This window comes from Anopheles stephensi, chromosome 2, assembly GCF_013141755.1.
Source record: "Anopheles stephensi strain Indian chromosome 2, UCI_ANSTEP_V1.0, whole genome shotgun sequence".
Taxonomy (NCBI): Eukaryota; Metazoa; Arthropoda; class Insecta; order Diptera; family Culicidae; genus Anopheles; species Anopheles stephensi.
The window spans coordinates 27,386,446-27,411,901 of record NC_050202.1 but is presented as its reverse complement, the minus strand read 5'-3'; the positions used below and the strand labels follow the sequence as shown (position 1 = coordinate 27,411,901).

The following is a 25,456-nucleotide window of genomic DNA, read 5'->3' as shown; positions in this document are numbered from 1 at the left end:
TTTGCTATTTTTGCCGACCTGCCGAAAATAGGTACACTGCCGAAAACTAGAGCAGTTTCCCCTTATGCTCATAAGGGGCGGTCCGGTGGCCGAGGCGACACCGGCGCCGATCTTCACACGGCAGGACCGAGGTTCAAATCCTATCCAGACCGCCTCTCCGTACACAGTAGTGCTGACAACTTTGCTTATGGGTAAAATTAAGTCACAGCAAGCCAGAAATGGCAGGCCGAGACCTCTCGAGGTTGTAGTGCCAAGGAAGAAGAAGAAGAAGAAGAAGAATGCTCATTTAAGTACAATTTTATTAAAACGTGCAAGCCAAAAAATTGTTTTGGCGTCCCGTCGGACAATTTTGTTGGCGTCCCTTACTCGGTACGAGAAATTTTTGGATAGTTTCGTTCACGCACGGGATCAAGTACAAGTGGAGGTTCGCTTAAGAAAATTCGAAACATTATGCAAGGACCTAGAGAGTGTTCAACAAGAATTAGAGGATTCCGCTTCCACGCTGGAAGAAACAACGCAGAATGCTGCATTTCGAGAGAATTTCGAGGATAGATTGATTCGTGTCCAATCTCAACTGCAGGCAAAGCTAGCTCCTACCGCGCACCCGAGCACTGGATCGAACTCACTCAAGGGCATCAAGCTTCCCACCATCGCGCATCATACGTCACAGGGTCACGAACTGAGTCAATCGCGGCGAATAACCTTTCCGCGTCAAACTAGTTTTGGTACCACGTCACATGAAACGCCAAATTGCATTTTATGCAATTCCTCGCATTCATTGCTAAAATGCCCACGATTTGAAGGAATGGAGCCTAAGGATCGCTATCGTTTCGCGATGACCGCGCGTTTATGCACAAATTGCTTACGCGAGAATCATGCGGCTCGTGATTGTCCGGCGCACTACAAATGCCGGTATTGTAATTTGGCACACCACACAAAACTGCACTTCACACCGAATAGCCCTAGTTACACAGCTCCGCCACATCACACACACAACACCGCTAACGATCACACAGCCACCGATAACATACAACGCACATTTGCAGCAGCACTACAGCAAGCACCCGAGCAGGTATTACTCCAAACTGCTTTCGTGAATATTATTGATGATTTCGGAATTGCTCATCCTGCGCGCGCGCTGTTGGACAGCGCATCGCAGTCGAATCTTACTAGCGACCGACTCGCTAAACGGCTAAGTTTGAAGACGAGTAACGTACACGTTACCACGCTAAATTGGATTTTGTCACCACCCAACACCTGGAAAACCGTTGTGGCTAATCGTGTTGCTGAGATCCAGAACTATTCACGTCCTCGTCAGTGGAAACGCATTCCCGGCTCAACAAATCTCGCCGGCCTGGTATCTCGTGGGATGTCAGCAGTGGACATGCTGAAAAGGTCGATATGGACTTGTGGTCCCGAGTGGTTGGGGCTACCTGCTTTTGATTGGCCAATATCGAATTCATTGCTGGCGGCCGAAGCTGATATTGAAATTCGTCGGACACGCACACAACAATCGTCACAAGTTACTTCATCCGCGATCACACCTAAATTCCTGGAAGCAGCTAAACTCACATTATGCATCCTGGCGCAACAAGACGAGTTTTTATCGGAGATCCGGTTGCTGAAAAAGGGAGAAACTATAGGGCGGCGCTCACCTCTACGGCGCTTGAATCCATTCCTCGATGAGGAAGGAATAATGCGAGTGGGTGGCCGATTGAAGCTTGCACAGCTTCCCTACCAGTTCAAACACCCTATCCTACTTCCCAAGAAACATCCGTTTGCTCGTCTCATCGCATACCACTTTCATAAAAAGCTGATGGATGGCGGGGGAAGACTATTACTTTCCCAGATTCGAGAAGAATATTGGCCGCTCGACGGACGGAGATTAGTGGAAGGAGTAGTCCGTAATTGTTTTCGTTGCATACGACAGGATCCCGCCCTAGTGCAACAACAAACCGGCCAACTTCCGTATCAACGCATCACTCCGAGCCGGCCGTTTTTTTGTTACTGGAGTGGATTACGCCGGCCCATTTTGTCTTAAGCCGACGTACAAGAGAGCTGCCGCTGCCAAGTGTTATTTGTTTTTGTTCGTTTTTTTTGCAACCAAGGCGGTTCACCTGGAGCTGGTCAGCGATCTCACCACTGCAGGGTTCTTGGCCGCTTTACTTGGCCGCTTTACGCTTGGCCGCGGGCTACCGTCGGATATACACTCCGACAACGTAAACAACTTGAAGGTTCGTCACACGCGCTAAAAGAATTTTTTGAGTTATTTCAGAGTGAGCAACAGCAAAACATCATCGCAACCAACTGCTCTGACATGGGGAAGCTTATCAATATTTATTTTACTTCAAAATAGCGTTGCGTGTTGATGCATTTTGCTAATTGATAAGTACAGAAGGGCGCTATTTAATTTACAAACAACTTTCACCCTAGTTAAGTGCAGGTTTTAACCAGTCCCTTGGATCAAACGATTGTGCAAAAAAAACCCGGTCTGACTAACCTGGCACACGTGTCCGGGTGTCAGGAGAGTACTGCTAAAGCTGCCCATCAGTTGTGTATTCGCTGCACGCTGAAGCAAATATCTAACTCATCAAAAATTGAACTCCTTCTGTCGGATTCCTTCCGTTCGCTTCGCCGCAGACACACCGAAATGGCAACAAAGCCATTTGCACCATTAAAACTCTTGCATTTTTATAACCTCCCCCATAGAGGGTTACCCCTTGGAAGCTGTAAATCGTGGCCGACAACCACACAAACGAAACCGCTGAAACTAAACAACTGATGTAAAAGTGGGAAGGCAAAGAAAAAGAAACGGGAACGTTTTCAAATTTACCAAAGTGCTTTTTAGCGTACCAAGTGACTAAGAATCGAGCGCAAGTGCAAGAAAAAATCATTTTCAACGGTAAAGAAATGAAGGGGCTTGTGATGTTGGTGGTGATGAAGAATCCAACAAATTCACCAGCGATCTAACATACCACTACATACCACAGAGGCAGCAGCAGCAGCAGCACACATACAAACAGACAAAAAAAAAAGAGTCATCTTGAGAGCTGCACGAAACTGACGGGACGTTGTAATGAATGATAACGAGATTCCACATTTTACTGGCCGTCCTTTTAAGTTGACCCTTTCCGCTATCGCCACTTGCCAAGCGCCTGTCATCACCAACCCGACCGAGAGGTGTCGCGTTTTTCCACATCCTTATCCTTCTCCCCATCTCGATTCATCGTTGTGTGGCTGTTGTGTGCCAGCGGTCCATTGCTGCCGAGCCACACAACACGCTCGATGAGCCAATGGGATAGAATAAAACTTATCAGCCCCATTCTCCAGAGGGATGTAAAAAGGAGAACGCTAAACCCAAACGAGCGATGGTGGGGTTCCCCCATTCTAGATCCCTGTTGCCCTTGCCCTTGCCCTTTCCACAAATGAATTTCATTCCGGGCTGTCCGGCAGTTTTTGCACGTTTCGCTCACAGTGCGAAATCATTGGAACGCGTGCTATCGAGGGGGGCGGAATTGTTGTAGCCACAAAGACAGGAAGACATACATATTTTCGATTCTTTTACCGGTTAGAGATAAATTTGGAGACATTCGTACAAGTTCTTAGCACTTGCTGAGCATTGGAAATTGTGTCGACGACTGGTAGGACATCCAGCCGGGACGATTGTTGTGAAGTGATAGGTGGCTTTTTGTTGTTTGCTGACGTAGCGTAGAGAATTACAACATTAGCACAGAATAATTAAAGACTGAGGTATAAAGCAGCAATGTTACCATTTTTGCAAATGTCATACAACTTTAAGATATATCGTCCTCATTGAGATTCGATATCGTCACAATCTCGGGAGGTGTCGGCTTTCCATTTAAGGCTTTCTGCGACTTGATTTTACCAGTATTCAGCCCTGCATACGGAACTTTTTCATTGTGTCAAAAGCCCCTTTGCATATTAATAACTCCCGAATTGTTTTCCTCTGTACTGGGCAGAACATCTTGGTATTATTCTATATTCCTCCTTCAAATCGATTAGATCGCGATTACACGTTTACAGAATACGTGCAAATATTTCGCCATCCGGAACGTTCTCGAACGGAACACAAGTCACTCGAGGCATCATTATGAACCACAGCTTTTACAACCATCAGGGTTTGTATTTTCTTTGCGTACGATGTGGAGTTACACGTTCACATGCAAATAATCCCACTAGACTGACCGACTGACCGACCGTGAAAGGAAATTGTAACGTCGGCTACGATTTACATCCCCCTCTCGAGAGGGTTCAATCTCAAATGACCCATTTCATTTTGGGTTGTTTGTCGATAAGCATGAATAATGAGCGGCGATAATAGCCCATGGATTATTTCTACCTTTTCAAGCTTTTATCAGTACAAATCTAAAAAGGGGTTTTGCGGCAATATTGTTGTTGCCTTGGCCTTGTTCATAAGCATGATACATGTACATAGAACATGTGTATGCTAATATTGAAGGAATTTTCTGGTTTGACAGCCTCTTTAATCACTTTGCGCATAACAGTTATTATTTGTAAGCTAAGATCAGTATCAGGCGGTCCGGTGGCCGAGGCGACAGCGGCGCCGGTCTTCACACGGCAGGGCCGGGGTTCAAATCCCATCCAGACCGTCTCCCCGTACGAAAGGCTGACTACTTTTCTACGGGTAAAATTAAGTCACAGAAAGCCAGAAATGGCAGGCCGAGACCTCTCGAGGTTGTAGTGCCACAGAAGAAGAAGAAGAAGATCAGTATTATGTTTGGGGGCGTGCCGGTGGTCGAGGCGATCCTCTAACTCATGATTGTCCAGCTACGAATGAAACCAAGTTTCTGAAGAAGACCTCTCGAGATTGTAGATCCATGGTAGAAGATGAAGACCAATATCTTCAAATATAGCAATCACAATGGGTGTAATAATTTTCCTGTCTGTTGCTTCCTATAACCAGGAAGAGGATTTCTATTCTTTCTCACCAACAATTCTACAAACTCACTGTTATTTTTACTATAACATTTTTTTTTTGCTGTATTAAGAAACCAGAAATATCTTCTACTTCTTCTTGATTTAACTACTTCCTAGGTCATGCCGAAAAACATATACTAGACTTTGTGATAACCACGTAGTTGAATACTCGGTCCTCACTACGGAGGAACGGTCCGTATGGGAGTTGATGCCCGGTTCTACCGTGTAGAGTCCGATGCCGCTATCGTCTCTGCCACCGGAACGCCGCAGACGTCCGAAAAGCCCAAAATAACCTATCTCCGAATTATCAAGAAACTCATTCAAGTACAGCCACTTTTTACCATGCTTTCTACGCAACCAATGGCGTGAGCGTGAAAACGCATTTCGAGCAAAAATGCGGAGCCACACTAGCAGCAATCCGTTACTCCCAACAAAAGAGATTCGTTACTTGGGATATAATAAAACGCAGATAGACAGAAAGAAAGGCTCCCTTTTGAATGAAAGACTTTGTTCTGGACTGTTTTTTTTTTTTTTTCGAAGCGGTAGCAACAAATTACACCAACATTTCATGATTGAGAAGCTTTTGTGCCGGGTTTCTCCACAAGGATGTAATAAACCCTCCAGTACTTTGAAAGGGAACACACTTGGTCGCCAGATTCCCAACAAAAAATAACCCAAACATTTCCAGCATACAAGCGCAACGAGCAATCTTCCTCACGTGCAGTGCTCTGAGCTGAACCAATTTACTCGGAGGTGAACAGGCTGCAGCCATTATTTGCACTTCAATAATCCACCTAGATTTGACGCGATACGATTTGCTGTATGTCAACTGCTTGAAAGTGGTCGCATAGGAAGTCTGTCACTGAGCTTTTGCTTTTCGATGCTCAGTTCCGTGTTTCAAGGTCGAATCTTGTTTCCTTTCGACCTTTTCACGACTAAAGCAGGATATAGAATAAAGATGGTGAGAGCAGAACTCAAGATCGAGTTCTTCAACCTTTGGAGATGTACACCGAATGGAGTGAAACGAATCTTACTAAGGTCTTAAATGTCAAATCAGCTACGTAATAAAATTATTTATTTATTTATTTATTTATTATGACGGCTTGAAGCCTCTATTATTGGTCCGGGTCTATTGCTGTGTTGAATGTGTTGGTGGTAAGGTTGTGTTAACACGGAACTCCATCCTTCCGTGTAGCGGATCTGGACTGAAACAAAACAGAAAAATAGACAACATTTTTGGCAGTACAAACATTTGCCTGTGAACAGTGGTCCTCAAACTGCCCAGCAGCGATAGCCCAAGCTCGACCAGGCCACCACCGAACTCAGAAGCTATCGGCGAGTTCCATCCCGTAACAGCAGGGTCTCTGGTAATCACGAGGTAGGACCCGCCGACCACCTCCGAACCCAACGCCAACAAGGTCGAACTCGCTCTATCATGATAGAGATGGAGAACACTGTTACAGAAAAGTCTGCCTCCCTTCTTACGACATTGTCGACTTTGGCCCCGGATGCTGTTGCTCCGTCAACGGATCACCCGTGGCACTACAAAGAACATTTACGACAAATACAACACAACGAATAAAGAAAAACGAATGGCGGCTATGGTTTGGAAGGATAAAGGGGATGCGGAATCAAAGGATGAGACCGTTGTCGCCGGCGAATCTGAAGATGAACCTCATGTAGGTGAGAACCCTAGTCGCAAACACTTCTCTTATTTCTGTACCCGTTCGTCTGCCGCTGCTCTCGACTGCGCCCAAAAAGGAGGGTCTTGCGGTTTCGAACTCCACGCAGGACCACAGAAGGTGATCAACACCGTGAAATCCGTCACCGCAGCCACACACCTTCATCTGAGCCAGAGTTATACGCTGAAGATGTGCATTCAACGCGAGTTGCTGTGGAAGACGAAGCAACTCTCTAGGGCCGAGATCGGACGGTCGTAAAAGGCGCCTTGTTGGACGCCTGTTTTGGCCAGTGAGTCTGCCTTCTCGTTGCCGGGAATTCCACAATGACGGATGTACCCAAATTAGTGAAATCTTGAACGCCTTGTCAAACATGGAGCCAAGCAATTATTTGATTTTAATGACATGGAAATCCTGACTCTTAACAGCCTTCGGCGATCTTAGTGCTTCAATAGCGCTAAGGCTCACTGTAATAATGAAGTACTGATCCGAAGGTCTCGCTGCTATTACAATAGTGCGTACAAGATTGCGGCTAGTTCTGCGGTGTAAACGCTCCCGCAATTTGAAAAATGTTTCAGCGGACTCACGAAAAACACCGAAGCCGGTGCCCTCCTTAGAGGACAATCCATCAGGCTTATTTGGTCTAAATGACCATTTATTAATGGTCTTAATTTCCTCGTGCAACGAGAAATCTGTTGTTAAAAGGGAACTGTATGACGTTATAAAATTATTTATTTTATATTTCTAGTTAGCAATACGGTCAGGCCGTTCTTTATGAATAAAAAAAATATTTCTAGTTAGACGGCTTGACGCCGTATTGACACGTTATAAAATGAGTCACAAGAATTTTCAAAATTAGAAACCCCCTATGATAGATCATTGTATACTGATTTCAAGCTGCTTGAGACTTCGTAAGACGGAATGATGAATTCTTCAATTGTTTTTACCCTTCTCAAGGCACAATTTAATAACAGCCTATACATATCTTCAATCATTAAATAAATCTGAACTGAAGCGGGACATCACTGAATCGCACGTTGCATGTATGGTTCGCTCCCTTGGAATGATAGTCTCACGCACTCAAAACAACAGACACCCGCTTAACCCACAACCCAGCGAAACTTTACCACAAGAGAAATCTCGTTTCCGAACAGCCGAGCACAACTTGTGGTTTTCATTGCAAAATTCTGCCATCTCTTTCCGGTATCATGCTGGTAGCGAAGAGCGCCAGAGTTTTTCCGCAACAATGATAGCAGTTGCACGAGGGCAGGTCACATTGTCTGCTTTGATAGTGCGCTTTTCTTTGCCGATTTTTGTTTGGTTAGAATAAAACACAGCTCACAGTTTTACTCATCGGACTTTGGCATTCGCCCTACGAATGTACGAATTATGGCCAGTTATGCAACGATGGCCAGTATTAGCGTAGAGAAAGAAGCTTCCGTACCGTACGAACCGCGTCAACGAGACGACTGATTACATCAGAGAGGTTTTTATGTAATCAACCTTAATACTTTCACCACAAGATTGTACCACCAACAACCTAATCGGAAAGACAAAAGCGAACTAAGACGGTGTGACATTTAGCTCAAATGCAATTGCAAAAGGAGAACTGAAGTTGCAGTTCGCACTTCACACATGGGGCTAATGAGGCGTTAATCTTCGTGATATAATTTAGAATTTAATAATTTATGCAAAGGAACCATTTAAGTGTTTTCAATAATGAAAACGCAGCATATCTACATAAAAAAGTGTTATTTTTTAATTTCAATCAGTAACACCGTTTTTATTAAAAACAGTCGCAAGTGTAACTGTTCCCAGGGTTTTTTGTTATAAGAATGACATGCATTATACATTTAATAAGAAGAAAAAATCCACAATCCAACTTGCACTTGTTGCTTCATTTCTACACGACCTAGCTTCTCAGTCACTGTTTGCAAGTGAAGCGAAAATGAAGCTCAAACTCTCACACGATTTGTACGTCCAGAATCTCAACGCAATACGTTGGTACGCTTCGTTTGTTGGTCTAGACATAATGGAGCCCAACTATAAGCCGAACGTGCTGACCATACTGGCATTGATCGTCGTCTGTCTTACGTTGTTTAGTGAATTTTACACCATCTGGTATTACTGGCCCAACTTGGTAAAGCTCATGGAATCTGCCGCCATGTATGGAATAATAATTCAGGTAACGGTCGTGTTGCTACAGCTCACTAGCAATACCGATTACCTTTCTGATTCCTTTTGCCACTTCTTTGCCAGGGTGTTGCGAAGTTCTACACGGCTCTACGCTACCGCAAGTTCTTCGAAGCAATGTACAACCGGCTGGACCGATTTCACTACGAGTATCGGCATCACGAGAAGAACAATGCCACGCTTCTCCTGCTGATGCAACGCATTCGTTTGGTGACGAAGCTAATCATGATACAGATCATCGTATCGGGTCTCATTCTAACGCTCAATCCCGTCGTGCAGTATGTACTGCAAGGCGAGCGAGTGATGCCCTATGCCATTATCCTAACCTTCACCGATCCAGAAATTACGTTACACTTTCTGCTAAACATCACCGTACAGTACTACTTGCTGCTGGTAGGGTTGGCCGGATTTATTGCTGCGGAAAGTGTGTTAATACTGTTTGTGACAAGCGTTGCTGGATTCGCGGATGTGCTGAAGAATAAGATTGATGATATGAATGCTGTACTGCTAGACATGGAGCATAACAAAGATCGAACTGCAGTCAAAACGAAGCTGCGTGAGATACTGCTGCTTCACCAGCGCGTTTTAGAGTGATTATACAACGGCTAGTATTATGGTGCGCATTCATTCATGCTCAAACCATTCTCTCCCATATTATTTTAGGTACGAAAATGATCTCGAAAAACGTTACTATCTCAACAACTGGGTACAGGTGGCGTCGATCGTTTTCAATCTGACGGGCGCTCTGTTCGGGTGCTACGTGAGCAACAGCTTTACCATGTACGCGTTGGCGATCGCTGTCGTTATACAGCTGTTTGAGCTCTGCCTGCTCGGAACCATTCTCAGCATAAAGGTTGAGATCGCTCGTGCCGTTTGATCCACCAGTTATTAACATTCGTTCCTTTTCAGAATGAGGAGATTGAGCATGCGTTCTACAATTCGCTGTGGTATCTGATGGATCGTGCAGAAAAGAAGGACTTTATGATCATGTTTCACAAAAGTCAGCATGCGATCGAAATGACCGTTGCTAGTATGGCTCCGCTGAATGTCGTCCTGTTTATTGCTGTAAGCTGCAAGGAGCTTTAAACTACTCGAATGTTTATCTAACGCTTCCGAGTGCTCTGTTTTGTAGATAATGCAAAAGATTTACGGCTATGCTATGATGCTGATGAGCTTTTTGGAGTGAGCCATCATCTCAACAACATGTCTATTGCAGTTAAGGGCACCAGATTCACCATTAACAATTATGTATCAGATGCACGTTATTTAAATTGAATTACTGGACACTTTTAGAGTCACACAGAGATGTGTCTTTAAACTTCTTTCGAAAATAAAACTGAAACCCCCATTATCTTATTTCCAATGATCTTGTAATTGATGCCCTGATGAGATGATGCGGGATGTCTAGTGGGTCCAGCTCCTACACCTTGCAACGTGATAAACTTGGAAGCATACCAACCATGCCAAATAATACCATCAAATGTTCTACTTTGTTAAATTTGTGTATTTATATTCGATCGTAAAAGTTACGACGACACCGGCTGGCATTGCAACGGTTATCTTATCGCAACTGTTTCCTACCGTAGCCAAAGCCAACAATAGCCAGCCGGTGGGCAACAAACCCACTCTGCTGCTCAAAAGGATTGTAAGTGGGATAATGGGCGCCGGGAGTTACGTTTAATTATCCAACACTCTCCACCACTCGGGGGCACCACTATCGGGAAATTGCCACTAGATTAAGCAGACTGCCGGTTAAGCATCCGCAGCCTCATCCCGGACGGCTGCGCTCCCCCCCCCCCAAACCAATTCTGCGCCGGAACGAATTTTGCTTAATCGAGCAGCGGTGAACAAAATAAAATGCTAATTTCTTTGCGCTGTTTTACCATTCCTTTGCACGATGCTTCGCACGATAGGAAGCAGCAAACCGATGATACAACCACCGGAAAACCGACGGACGCGACTAAACGTTGCCCATTAGTTCAAATTAAACTTCCACATGCGCAATGCGAGAGCGAGACGGAAAGCGAAATCAGAGTGTGTTGGCGAAAAATCACTGATGTTTTCCTGGCGACGTGGCCAACTGCCTACTTGACCTCACCGCCGTGTATTCCCTTGTGCAGGCGGGACGATGTTTTCCATTCGCGCACGGCCCACGATTGTTGAGAGGTTTGCACGGGAACGTTTCATCAAAGTCTAATCTCTACGGGGGCCTTTTTTCTTCGCTACCGATCGTCGTCGTCGTCGTCGAATGGATCGTTCCACAGTATTACGACCAGGACCATCACATCTACTGCGGTAATGGTGGCTTAGCAAGAAAAACGAATGTGCCCATCAACGCGGCGCAACTTGAGCAACGCTGTTGTCTGAAGACATTTTACTTACTACTCGGGGCGTCATATACTTAGCGTTTTACAGTTTCGTACGTTTGCTTGCGCATTTAAGGATTTTCTCGTCGCTAATTAAAAGCATCTTTCTTCTAAAAATATGGCTATTGCATTTGCATTCTGCAAGGAGTTTTATTTTTAGGAATATTTTCCTTGAGAGCATCCTGAGGACAGAGTGGCAGCCATGCTAGTGTTAACATGAAAGACTTACTTTGTCTCTCGAATTCAACTGTTGGACTCTTCAATTGTCAGTCCACACAAATCTCGACTTTAAAATTCCACAGAGAAAACAGCAAAAAGCAATTGAACCGCTCGACAAAAAAAATCTTCCAAATGAAGATTGCGGCAGTTTTTTTCCCCTTATTAAAAATGAAACCCTCAAACACCCAGCTTGCGCAGAGAATAAAAGGGAATCAAAACAGCAAATCACCACCAGCTTAACAAATAAATGAGTGACGCAAAACAGATTACGAAAAGGGAGACTCTTTTGCAATAATCCCCTCGACGCTGTTTACTTTTCGTCCCGAAATAATACCGAGGTCCCAGGGCCTGTGTGGCACCATTATCGATTTTGTAATAAGCTAAGATCAGATGTCTCTGATAACCTAAAACCACAGCTTATGCAAATAGGGAAATGGCTGTAAACAGTCATACAATTTTAAAGAGATTTGTTTCGACAATGAATCCGTAAGAAAATTAGCAATACACTAAAGCTAAAAATGGCTCAGCAAATATCCACTACTAAGAAACGACACATTTCAATAACGGAAACGTAGCAGTGAATAACCTAGGCAAAATACGAATTAAACAGCTTGAAGCTTGATCCATAAATCTTTGTTGGCGTTAACGCCACAGATGTGTTGTATCCGTGCGTGGACTCCACCAAAAACATCGACCAATGATAGATTGTACGCAGCACCAGCAGCACCATCAGCACTATCCCCGAATCAATCAATTGCGATTATCAGTCCACGTTATTCGTATCGGCACCAGACATCCCACAAAAGTTATCTCCCATTAATTTCCGAATACATTGTTCCGGGAGCCGTACGAAACGTACGCCCAGCGTGACGTTGTAAGAATGTATCGAAGTAAAATAAAAAGGCTTCCAATCCGGACGGCAAACGGTTCCGCCCGGCAGCCGCACGTGTGGCGCGAGGTGCAATGAAAAATGATCAGCATTATTTCACAGGTCAAACATTGAGACGAAATCTTCATCAAGCGGCTTCTGTTGCTATCCGATGGCGGGGCAGTTGACTGTAGGGATGATACTTCATTTTCACACAACGCTGATTGAGCAGAAATGTTACCGAAATCCTTTACTTGGAAGATCTTACGACAGCTTATAAAAGGGGACAAGAAACAGCTTCTTATTATTCCGGGGTTTTTTTTTTTGCACCATCTGATTATTCCATCTGACGAACGTTTTGTTGACTTTAGTGTCAACGCAATAAAGCAAGTGGATCGCTACATGATTTCTAGTTGCCTTGAATAAGCAAGCAAAATGTATTCTGTGCAGGTATACGCTCCGCAAATATGTATGATCAATTTGCAATCTAAACAGAGCCAATAGAATGGAGCCACGAGTCGCATCGTTCGATGTTAGGTATGTTAGTTTAAAGATGTATTTTTTAACACTGGTGGTTGTATTGTATGCTACCGTAACATTTAACTTGAACAATACTTTAAGTAAAAATTTAAAGAGTTGTTGAAACAGTAAACAATTTAAAACCCAAGTACGCAACCCAAACAGAGTTAAAAGAGCGAAAGGTCGGTAGTAGCACAATCGTACACACATCCAAAAATTACAACCCTTTGTTTTAACCCAAGATCTGTCTTTCGATCTTAAACTCCGCCCCAAATTTTGACGACTTATCACTCGGCAGCTCGTGTTTTTCGCCAGTGTCATCATTATCTTTGAGCTTGACCACCGTCAATTGCAGACGAAGCTGTTTACTAGATCAACTACTTCGTTGCTTATCAAGTCAGTTGACACTTCAAATAGACAGCACAAATATAACCAATCTTAATCCCTTGCATACCAAATATTCCATGGCCATGTATCTTGATTATATAGTAGAGCAAAAAGGAATAAAAAAAAACCTTGTTCTTGTAGCAGTTTGCTTTGCTGTCCAAAAACATTCCTCAGGCCAAGCAAACGATACAAGAAGAACATACACTCATTCATAACACTCCTTTTGAACAGATACCACCAAAAGGAGGAGTCCAACGCCGCTATAACCGGCAACGATGCGACTACCACGACTACACGAAAAAGGGAAATCATTGACAAACTCACAAGCATTCCGGTGGGCTGGGGTGATGTTGTATACCAGCCCACTCTCAGTGCGGCTCTGAATCTCGCTCGCAACATCCACCACGATGATGAAAGGTAAACCGCTGTAAGCAACTTTTTATGACGCGGAACTACGACTCGGTCCTGTTCGGTTCCCGGTTCGTGGCTGCACATAATCTCGCATATGATATTCAAAACGCCAAATTAAGAAACATACCCGGCTCGTAATTGAAACGAATGGTCTGAGAGCGTTGTTTTTGGGGGTTGATGATTGATGAATTTTTCCACCACTCAAGAGGTTCAAGTATCAGAGCACCGCATGCATCGCGTCCTACGGCGCTGGTGGTCCAGAAGGTAGTTGATTGACTCAACCACCACGTGCTGTCTTGGGCGGAACATCCGGTGAAGTGGCACATCCGCTGCTCGCTAGTGTACGGCACGCGTCGGGCACGCTCCATTTCAATAACAACAAGCTGTTGGCGGTTAGTGCGGAGGTACACGGTCGCTCACACACCCTGCCGAAATAACAACAACCACGGCAAAAACAGCAAGCAAAACAAACGTACAACCGAGCACCGGCCAAACAAGCAAACGAGCAAGCGACCAATGAAGCAAACAAACAAACAAACTTGCCCCGAGACTTCAAGACATTCGAGACCCTCGGTTTTCGTGGTACTTCCCTTTCCTTCCTGCGGGGGATAGAGGCTGCTAAATTCACACACAAACACACGAATCGAAACATGAACTTTCTGGCCACACTAATGCCACTTTATGATATCGCCAACGGAGCGCCGGCACTTTGTCTTTTCCACTATTGCTATGATTGCTTTTGCCACCGAACCCACCGCCGTGGTCAATGCTGCCGGGCGTCACCGTTTGCGGTATTGCTCACCGGGAGGCGCCCGGCATGTTGGTGAACCGAAGGAATTTCAATATAAATTCTCGCCTGCAACCCACATCATGTTGTGCGTCCGTCCCCTTTGCTGCGACGGCGCCCGCCATTGTAAGGATGTTTTATTTTTACCGAGATTCATTCGATACTGCTGCTACTACTACTACTACTAGACCCCGAATAAAACTTTCTACATTCGCACGCCGATTCGACAACAATCGCTGCGTTGGTTGGCAAAAGTGGGAGGCAAGATCGGAGGTACGGCACCGATACTTGTGGTACTTTTACCAACTCAATCGCTTCTTGGTGTCTTACTCCGGCTCGCGCTCTGTCTCTCTCTCTCTCTCTCTCTCTCTCTCTGTCACTCTTGCGATCTGAATATCCTAGGGTATGCTCTTAACCACATCTGAGAAAAGTGCTGTTTTGCCACTTTTTGCACCTAATCGGTGATCATCAATATTAAGTGAGCTGCTGTTCCGCTTAACTGGCCCCATCAGTGCGAGCTGCTATTGTCCAAACGGCTTCATTTTGTGCCTTAATACCTTATCTGATTATGGTGATGAACATTTCACCTCACAAGCGGTTTACCAGAACCATCGATGTAGAAGCTTCAGAAGGCTTACTGGGTTATGTTGCGATTGAGCTGTAAATAAAATTAATTGTGATGGTATGTAATTACAAATATCTACCTAGAGGCTACACTGATAAACGACCGGATTTATTGATGGGGATACTTGAACATTTAATCCTATGAACTGCTCGGTAACTTATTTTAAACTTCCCAATCATCAATCGTTTTTTCCACTGTATCCAGTAGTGATGTGCAAACTGAATCAGAATGAGTGAATGGCTTAAATCTTAGCAATGAATCATCACGAAGAGTTATTTCAACTCACCTTTGATTTAACCTTCCGTACCGACTAGCCACACACTCACTGCGTTTTAACTCACTCATGAGTTAAATAACTCATTGGTGATTTAACTCTCTGTGAGTGAGTTAAAACGAGGTGAGTGAGTTAAAACGCAGTGAGTGAGTGGTTAGTTGGCACGGAGAGTTAAATCACCAGTGAGTTATTTAACTCATGAGTGAGTTAAAACGCAGTGAGTGAGTGGCTAGTTGGCATGGAGAGTTAAATCATTATTCAAGAGTAAACTCTTAAAGAGTGAGTATAAGATGTAACTCACTATTACAACTCATTCCCTCTGATTTAATTCACGCTACTGAGTGGTTATTCCCATCACTAGTATCTACTCCTGATCAAAACTTTTATTCTACAAATACTACTCTCGTAACCACTAACCAAGGTTCCCACATATTTCCCAACCGGTTTGTAGTATTACAATAACCATAGCTGCTACTAGTCGCATAGGAATGCATGAAATTAGTAAAAAAAAAGCCCCTACTTTAACAATAGTGTAGCACGCGTTGGTTACTTTCACAGTAGAAATATTGTCTAGCATCGCTGTTACTCTGCAATGAATCCTGTTGCTTGTATAGTTCGGCCAAGCTTCCAATCATGGTACAAGATAGATTTAAGCTAAGCATTATGTTACACAAACAAATAGAGCTGCATTTTTTTTTCTTCTAGGTGTGTTAAAGTACGTTGCACTAGTTGTTAGTTACTGTTTCATTCATTTAGAGCGTTTAGAGCGTTTGAGTTGCTTGGTTAGAACATATTATTCAACGGTGTCACAAGAACCCCTAAAGTAGCCATGATTGCATACAATCGCCACAAGCAAACACCTAAAAGCCCAAAAATATGTAATGTGTACACATTCAAATGCTAGCTAGCATTCCGTAGAACAGCTTTTCATTTGCGATATTTAACGTATTATTTTATTATTTCAACGTCCAATGTTTGAGTTAGATTTATGTTCAGCCATAGATTACTTTACAACCCCATTACAACTTCACTGCACTAGGCTGCGGCATATAAAATGTACAGTTTACCGCTCTCGCAGCAAGCATTCAAGCAGTATCCTTCCGGATTCTTCAGATGATCGCTGACCGTTGGCCATGAAATATGCGTGAAGCATTAACCCCTTTTTTTCGCCCCGGCGCAAGCCCCCTCCCGGCCGGCGAGGGCAAACAGAAAAATATGACGGACGATGCACCATTCCCCGACGGAAACTGACCACCGAAGGTTACGGTTCACACTGTGGTTGCATGTGTGCTGCAGTCATCCGTAATATCCGTTGGCCGTACGGCCCGCAACCGATCGGGTCGGGTGTTGGTTAACGATGTTATAAACGGAAGGCTAAGGGTTACGCTTAAACCACCAAACCAGTTACCAAGCGCCCGCACCAGGGGTGGTTTTTTTTTTTGCATAGTTTTTATCTCCCACGAGAAACCACACATGAAAAGTAAAGAAAAAAAAAGTGAATAAAAATGTTTCATGCATAAAAAAAAAAACAAAAAACAACCACCAATGAAACTCGACGGCTTTCCGTTAAAAATCGTCCCGAGAAGAATGGACCTTGCACTGCAGAGCATATTTCATTCGTGTGCTGTTGAGCACGTTTCCATCCCACTTCCGGTGTCCGGTGTTTGGTGCACTGATTCACCCTGCCTTTACCGCCCGATCTGAACCTCTCACCGTAGGTGGCCCAACTTTCAATTGTTCTTCAGGCTTTTATTCATCGCTGTACTCGCAACGTATAATTTTGCTATCCGAAAGCTCGCGCCTGTATGTGATTGAATTTTGCTCATTTACTGTTCGGGTATAATTTCGTTGTTTACTCTTTAATTTCTGTTTCATTTGCTGTTGCTTACGTTGCGTCCCTTATTGCTTTTTTGCGCCTCGTCGGAGATACATGCATCCGGCTTTGCTAAGAATGCTAGCATCCTTCACCGTAGAAAACCGACTTGAACCTATGTTCACCACCAATCTTAGCCCACCAAATAACAAACAAAAAACCGCTCATGTCGTTCACACATCACCACCAACCTCACCTGCTCTCTCACCAGTGAATGCTTCCCCAGCCGTGCCGTGCCAACTAGAGTACGGTGCGCAGTACAATATTCCCTTCAGCATAGTCATACACACACACACACACCAGCAATACCGAACCCTAACGTTTGGATGCTTTCTCTTCTCTTCTTCGCTTCCTCCGTTCAGCTCCGAAAGCCTGTGTCCACGTTGTCGATTCCCGGCTCGATGAAGACACCGTGCGCCGGTAATCGGGAAACAGTATCGGCTGCATGCACAGAAGAAGCTGGCATCGCGCTCGTGGGCGTACACTCAGAGTATCCCAGGTGAGTGTTAATCAGCGGTTCGCCGGCTCATTCACTCCACACAGCATCCAACACACACACACACACACATAGAACCTCATCGTATGAAGTGGCAAACTTTCGCCGCAGCCCAACTTAATCAGCCTTTTAATTTTCCATCATCATTTTCCTCACCAATTTCCGCCGACGGCAGGTACATGGAGGAGCGAGGCCTGGGTGGTGGCGTCTGCAAAGGTCCAGGCACGATACAAGGTGGCCCCGGTCAGAAACACAAACCGAATGTAGGATACCGGTTAGGGCGGCGAAAAGCGCTGTTCGAAAAGCGGAAGCGAATCAGTGATTACGCCCTCGTCATGGGAATGTTCGGCATTATTGTGATGGTGATAGAAAACGAATTAAGTAGCGCTGGTGTATATACTAAGGTAGGTAACTATGGCGACCGCTTATCATTCTGCTGCAGCCCGACATGTTGCGCTGGTGTTGAACGGGATTTTCTTAATTTAATTATCTCCTACATACAAAGTTTGTTCAACAGGATAGTTTTCCATTTTTTTAGCAACATTGTTGCAAGTTCCTTATTTTATTTGTTCACTAAATCTAACGATCAGTTTACAGTTTAATCATGACTATTCTACCGCACATACCTTATTCAACAGACCGTGTCTCCATTCTAGCAACACTATCAAGTTCTCGTTTCCACGCGGCCACACACACACATACGAAAATAACCATTACGACGTGGTATGACTTTTATTGCTCCGTTCGGGCAGTAGCATGAATTAATCATAAGCACAACCATTCGAAAAAGGGCTAAGTGAATGCTTTCCAAAAACAAAAAACCAAAAGTGCCACCAATGGTTCAACTACTGTTTACATTTTTTATGTGTGTGGTAGGGTTAGGCAGTAAAAACGGCTGCATGAGGACGGTCCACGGAATTCCCACAACTAACAACAACAGACTACGATATGTTTTTTCTTGTTTTCTTTTCTACCAACAGTAAGCACATACACACACATACTACCTTCTTGACTGTAGCTAGATTTATAGCTTTTTAGATAAGTAAAAACCGAGCCCTTGTGAGGAATCCAACAGACTACGTCCGGCTTTTAATGTTTGCTGTGTAAGGATTAAAGTCAGGATGGATCAATCGAGCAATGGTCACCCAAAGACTTTGAGACTTTTCATTCCGTTCACACAGTTTCCATCTGCCAGCTAAAGTGCTGACAAGCGAATCTGTGCGAGACGCGAAGCGAAATCTGTGTTAGATCCTGGTACAACCCTAGCAATTACCGTTGGGACCCCCGGTTAACAAGGGGCCATAAAAGCTGTAAACTGTAGGGGGGGGCAAAGGAAAGAATGTGAAGCAAACTTTGCACTGTCGTAAAAATATACGATTATTTCCACGGTCCTGCCAAAGAGCACCACTAACCGGTGGAGATGCGACCACCTCCAGCAACAAACGACACGGTCCAGCCAGTCAGTCGCTTCTGATTCATGTCGGATAGCGTTTTGTAAGCAGCCAGAACAGAACACTAAACAAAAAAGAATGCTTTCTCGAAAAAAGGGCTCGGGTGGGACACGAAATGGCTCCTACCGAGAGTCCTGGATGACACCAACACTCCAGGTTGTGTCCGATGTTTTCAGATACCGACGATTGTTAAGTTTCGCAAGCCAAAACTGCCGAAAGAAACACCATAGAAACGGAAAGTGTTCCAACGAACGGGGTTCCCGTTCCCCGTCTGATTCACTGGATAAAGCTTTGTAAACATGGTCTTGTACAATTGTCTCTTCACAAAATCTGTTTTCGTTTCTCGCCCCCCCCCCAAGTGCCCGTTGCGATTTGCGACCCAACGGTATCGTAGCATTGGGCGAAAGGAAAGGAATTGCTCATAAACGAACACAAATTTCAACACCGGTTGTCCACCGCAACGGTACAAAATACTTACCATGGAAACCCTCTTAGTGTGATTCTTTAATCTCGGGGACCATCTACCATCTAGCCGATAGTGCTGTTAGATAGATCTCCTTTTAGGGAACCCGCCTTATCGAAACAACACATTTGGCTTCACAGAGCTTCTGTCGGCATTTTATTCTTTGCTTAAAGGCTCAGTTATACGTGAGTCAATCAACGGTGAACCAAAGTGGAACCCAATCAAGGGAAACTTATATCTGTAACAAATGACAGTAATCATTGCTCTATTATTTCTAAACAATTTCAAATAACTTCATCGTACAGTACCGGCTGGCAAAGTTCATAATAAACACTCAGGACCAAATTATCTTCATTTTCCACCCTAACAAGTGCAGTATCATAATGTTTGATCTTACCGGATGCTGATAGCCTTACCGACCATTATATTCAATTAAATACCCACGATCAATCGTGTTTTATTTATCTCCCAACGCCGGTACGGTACAAACGCCGGTTCAAATGAATTGAAATATTTGAAAATAGTGCAATTAAATCATGCCTTCCATCTACGGGCACGTTACCCTCGACGGCACATTTGTGTCTGGTGAATCGTAAAATGCAATTTATGTGCAGCATCGAGAATCGCTGCCTGCATAATTAATACAACACACCACCACACCCTGGTGGTGGTGGTGGTGGTGGTGGTGCGGGTCGTCTCTACCCTGAGAGACACCGATACGGAGAACAGCACAACAGAACGAACTTACCACATCAGAAGCTTTCCAGTCAAATCCTCCAGAGTGCATATGCACACAACATGCACACCAGAAACGATCCCATATGCACATAAAGGATGGGGATGCGGCTTCACACAGTTTGTGTTGTATATATTTAATACAATGACTAGTTTGGTATTAAATTAATACGCGTGGAAATTACGAAGGACTCGAATGGAAATTCGGACGATTGAAATGACCCTAGCGAAAGCTTAACAATATCAATTTGCAACTCTTCAGGCACAGAAGTAAAATTATTACAAGCGCACAAATATGTGTGCATATCCACCAAGCGTTAACAAAACATTCAACTTTAATGGCTGAAATATCAACACTTTTCGCGCACTGAATGGGAACGTGCGTTAAAAATGCATTCAACCCGAAATGGAAAATTGTTTTCCATTATGAAATATTCTATAGTCCAATCCAACGGTTTGGTGATGCATTACTTGCCATTGAACGTTGTTCTCACGAAAGCGCACGTGCAGCCGATTCAATTATAATAAATTTCTAATTTATTTCAATACCCATAATATTGTTCGGTCCATAGGGACATGTGACTTACTTACATACTTATCAGGCGCTACAACCGCTTTGCGGTCTTGGCATGCTGCAACAATCCTAGATACCGCTCACGGTTTAGTGCCGTCGTCTGCCAGTCCGTTATCCCGGCCGTTCTGGCTGACGCATCAACGCCATCACTCCATCTCCAGTTTGGACCTACCACGCCTCCTCTGTCCGTGTGAACGGCCTAAAAGGACTTTACGGGCTGAGTCGTCCGGCATCATTCTCATGACGTGACCAGCCCACCGGAGCCTGACGAGTCTAATTCGCTTGCACAATGGTGAGATCATCGTACAGCTCGTAGAGCTCGTCATTGTACCGGCTCCTCTATTGCCCTTCCACACATACGGGGCCAAAAATCCTTCTGAGCATCTTTCCTCTCGAACGCGGCTACGAGGGCTTCGTCAGTTTTGGACAGAGGCCATGTCTCAAAGGCGTATGTGAGTACTGGGCCTGTAAATGTTCTGTACAGTCCCAGCTTCGTCCGTCGCGACAGTTATTTAGAGTGGAGAAGCTTCTCAGGCTGTAGTATGACCGGTTGGCAGCCAACACCCTTGCGCGTATCTCAACATCAATGTTGTTGTCGGTGCTGACTTTTGACCCCAGATAGGTGAAGTTTTGGACGACTTCGAAGGGGCGGTCACCTATCTGTACATCACCCCTGCGTAAATCATTGTTTGTTAGCAGGGCCGCTGGTGGTGCCACCATCATAATGATTTTAGCCTCGTTAATCTCCAACCCGAGGTTCTGTGCCGCACGCTCGATCCTTGGCTATGTCATGATGTCATGTCATGTCATATCGATGATGTCTATGTCATCAGCGTATGCCAGAAATCTGGATTGATTTATAGAAGATGGTCCCCGAAGTTTCCACCTCCGAGTCGCGGATGGCTCTCTCTCTCTGGCACCAGGTTGAAAAGGTGACATCTGACTACTTAGTACTATATACTCTATCCATTGCCAATAACTTGACTTTGTGGGAATTGTGAATTAAAACGCTTTGTCGGTTCACCCATCGGAACCTTTAAAATTCAGACAAATCACTATTGCCTAGTGGCCAAAACCTTGCTTTCAGTTTCAACCTCTCTGAAAGCTTGATCGTCCAGACTAATGCACCACTTTGCCGCAATAGATCGATTGGATGCGGAATTTTGCTACCCAAACCCAACCCAACTGAATGTCCCAAGAAAACCCTGGTCTCATCCGTGTCGTACCGTCTACTCTCAAGCTTTCGTGTCCAATTTCAATTTGTTCACGTAATTTGGTGCAAAAAAAACACAAATCCCAACAAAAAGTTTTTGCAATAAATCTAACATACATAGTACGCCCAGCCACTACTCGCCAGCCAAGATTCGCACCGTAAATGATCCGCGTTCGCTCACGCTAGCCCGAGTGCCCTCGTTACGGTAGAGAAATTTTAGACCCATTTTCCCTTTGTCATGAGGTTCTCTTAACATCGTTATTGTTTATGTTCCTTTTTTTAATTCGCACAGGAAGGAAGAAGAGAAGGATTTCTCTCTAGGCGCCCGTAAGGTAGCGAGCTGATGATTGCGATTTTAATTTTCCAAACACGTATAACTCATAAAAGTGTGGTTTGCTTCACATTACCAGCAAATCTTGTCACATTTTTTTATTGTTGGCGAAAGATTGATTGGCGGGAGGCTACATTATTCTGCTTGTCCCTGTCAGTAGAAATGAAACGTTCGTTCATACCATATTGTCTGATGCACTCATAAAAAACTATGAAACAACATTAAAATCTGCGAGTCATTAAAAAGGCTAGCAGTGGGTTGCACAGCACAAAACTAATTAATTGTGAAAGCCGCTCTAAAGCAATTTAAATTATCGGGAGATACTTAAAACTTGGACCAATCTTCACGGTGCTTAAAATATATAGTTCGGATGAGGACTAGCTCTTTGCCGAATAATTCGTGTCAAATCTCAACTTCATTAGCGGAATATTGATGGAGATCTGATGATAGCACAACCGTACTCAAATCTTGCTTCCTCTTCACTATCTCCAACACGCACAACACGCTTCAACTTGACTAATCTTATGTTGTGAGTTAATCATTTTGACAACAACATGACGATAACTCAAAACCACGTTAAGTATGACTTAATGCCCCTTCGAAATCTGCCTCTTACCCGAACCTTTATCTCTCCCTAAGACAAATGAGTTTCCCCCCGGAGAATGCATCTGCCAACAGTGATGATTCATAATTTATGCTTCGTACCGTACCGTAAATGCAACGCTTGCACGCGCGTTCTCCATTCACGCTACCACAGCAGATAACATTTCATTCGATAAACCGCGATGTGTTTTATCTCAGCAAGCGTAATGAGCAAATGCATTCGGGGGGAGAAATTCGTGTGCGAGCAAAAAGTTAGAATAATGATACGGTAGATTAGTCTAGGAAATGTTTCGCCTTTCCCAAGAATGATTGTGCCGTCGGAGGAGCGAAAAATGGGTTCAGCGTGCAACTGTGGCTCCAGCTTCTTGCGAACAACCCCGTAACCGTAGCATAATGTAATGCAGTTTGGATAACTAGGTCACCCCCCTGACGGACGGCACGGCCACTAGAAATATGATAATAGAATAAATGGTTGTGATAAATGCAGTCCTTTCGGCCGGTACCAGGCGATGGTGCTACAATTGCGCTCCGCTCCGTGTACCGCATCGACCATCAACCTATCGAATGTGGTGGAATAAAATATGCAGAAGGAAATTTATTTACGTTAAGCTCCCTTGCAGCTGGAAACGCGATCCCACATCGATCCCGGGCACGGTGAACGCACGGAGTATGCAGTGTTTCGCACATGCTCGTAACGATTCTGCGTTCCAGCGTGCGGAAGCAGCACCACCTCGTCGGTGTGGTGGCGCTCGGAAGGAAGTATTGAAATTTCAATTACTCCTTCAGCGTGCAGTTCAGTCGCTGTGGCTGTACCGAGGTTTTTGCTGTTGCTACTTTGTGTGGATGGATGGCTCAAGGGCCCGCAAAAGGGCTGACTGCCTTCACTGCGACGGAAGTTTTGTCGAGTAGCTTAGTGGCTGACGTTTGCGTGAGGTTTGCCGGAAATAGATCATACACACTTCAACACGCACGTTTAACTACTGTGTGCGGCCGTCACACGCGGTGCTTTTGAAGCGGTAAATCAATGAAATTGAAGTGATTTTACCATTTTAACGAACAACCGTGCTATCTGTCAGCTCGTATTAGGATACATCGCTTCCTCTGGTCACAAAATCTCGGCGTGTGCTACCGCTTCCAGAAGACGCGTCTCGTGCGTCTAGCGCAGCACGACATTATTTATAAACGTCGAGTAATAAGCCAAGAGCTGTTTTGTACACACAGTAATTGCTAACGCACCGAGGAGCTGTAAACATGGGCATGACCACCGATCACCACGGTGACGATGATGTTTGGTCGCCGTCTCCCGACCCCCGCGAAACCGTTTTATGCCACCCAGCCCATCAACTTCAACCGAACCATCGGCTGCAACAATAATAAACATCCGTCCAGATGTTTGACTTGGTGGGTGGGATGCTTCCATAGTGCAACGGGCCACGGTCGGGTAGTGTCCGTCCCGACGGTCTGGTCTTGGGTTGAACTTTGTGGAAGAGTAAATATCCGGCCCTCATACATATCATAATAATTCATCGTACGAAATTTAAATTTCTCACCACAACCCCTTGTAACGGAATGCTTTAGTTGGCCGCTCCAAAAAACCCGGGCGATGTGGATTGGTGGTACAGGTGAACCAGCAATAACTAGCTGTTTTCCCTTGTGCGAGCCACGGATACGAGTGCCGCATACCGCTGCTAATGGATCGTAATCATATTCGGAAGCATAATCGCTGAAAAAGCTATCACTCTACCGGCTGCATAGTAAATAAGCATTTGTTCCGATGGAAGTGCCAGCGAGCTGTACCGGGATGTACGAGGCAATCAGGTGGAAGTAGTGTCTACTAGTTCTGCTCGTGTGAGTGATAGAGATTTGCATACATGAAAAAGGGGAACCCACCCAAACGATCAGATTAAAGCGCCCATCGCCGTGATGGAACCACGGTTTCAAGGACAGTGACACACGTCAAACGTGTGTCAGTGCCGTCATCTCGCCTCTGCCAGCCAGATGCCCTCCCACAGCTTATCTAACTCATTAAAAGTTTTTCCAGGGTAGTAGCTCATTTGCATCGTGCTACATGTTATTTCAATCGATTAAAAATACAATTAAAAGCAAAACCAAACCCCTATGACCTATGAATTTCCAGATGAGATTTGCATAATTTTAATTGATCTGTTTCGTAATGATTCGAGTAATTTATTGGTACAAATCGAGTTTAGGTGCAGAAGAGATTTATTCAAAAGTGGATTATTTTATGAAATTATTGTATTTCCCACCAATTACAATGCGTTCATTTCGTATCTCGTACGGTGCTTAATTTTTGCAACATCTACCAGGAACGACAAACACGTGTATTCTATTAGCATTACTTTCGAGCACGGTGGCTCTACTTAACCGACCTATTTCCGTACCGGTATGGTTTCCTTATGACGTATCATC

General features: G+C 44.5%; 1 protein-coding gene across 19 annotated transcripts in view; it reads left to right on the top strand.

Moving 5' to 3' along the window:
- LOC118506020 (small conductance calcium-activated potassium channel protein) overlaps positions 1–25,456 on the top strand; it is a 146,582-nt gene that overhangs the window by 88,430 nt on the left and 32,696 nt on the right. For all 19 annotated transcript variants that reach the window (XR_004905474.1, XR_004905475.1, XM_036042614.1 and 16 more), the window contains 2 exons: positions 17,523–17,659; positions 17,832–18,060. Coding sequence is in view for 17 of the 19 variants with exons in the window: in XM_036042614.1 (XP_035898507.1) it covers positions 17,523–17,659; positions 17,832–18,060 (366 nt within the window). In the remaining 2 variants the exon portion in view is untranslated. The remainder of the gene's footprint in view (positions 1–17,522; positions 17,660–17,831; positions 18,061–25,456) is intronic.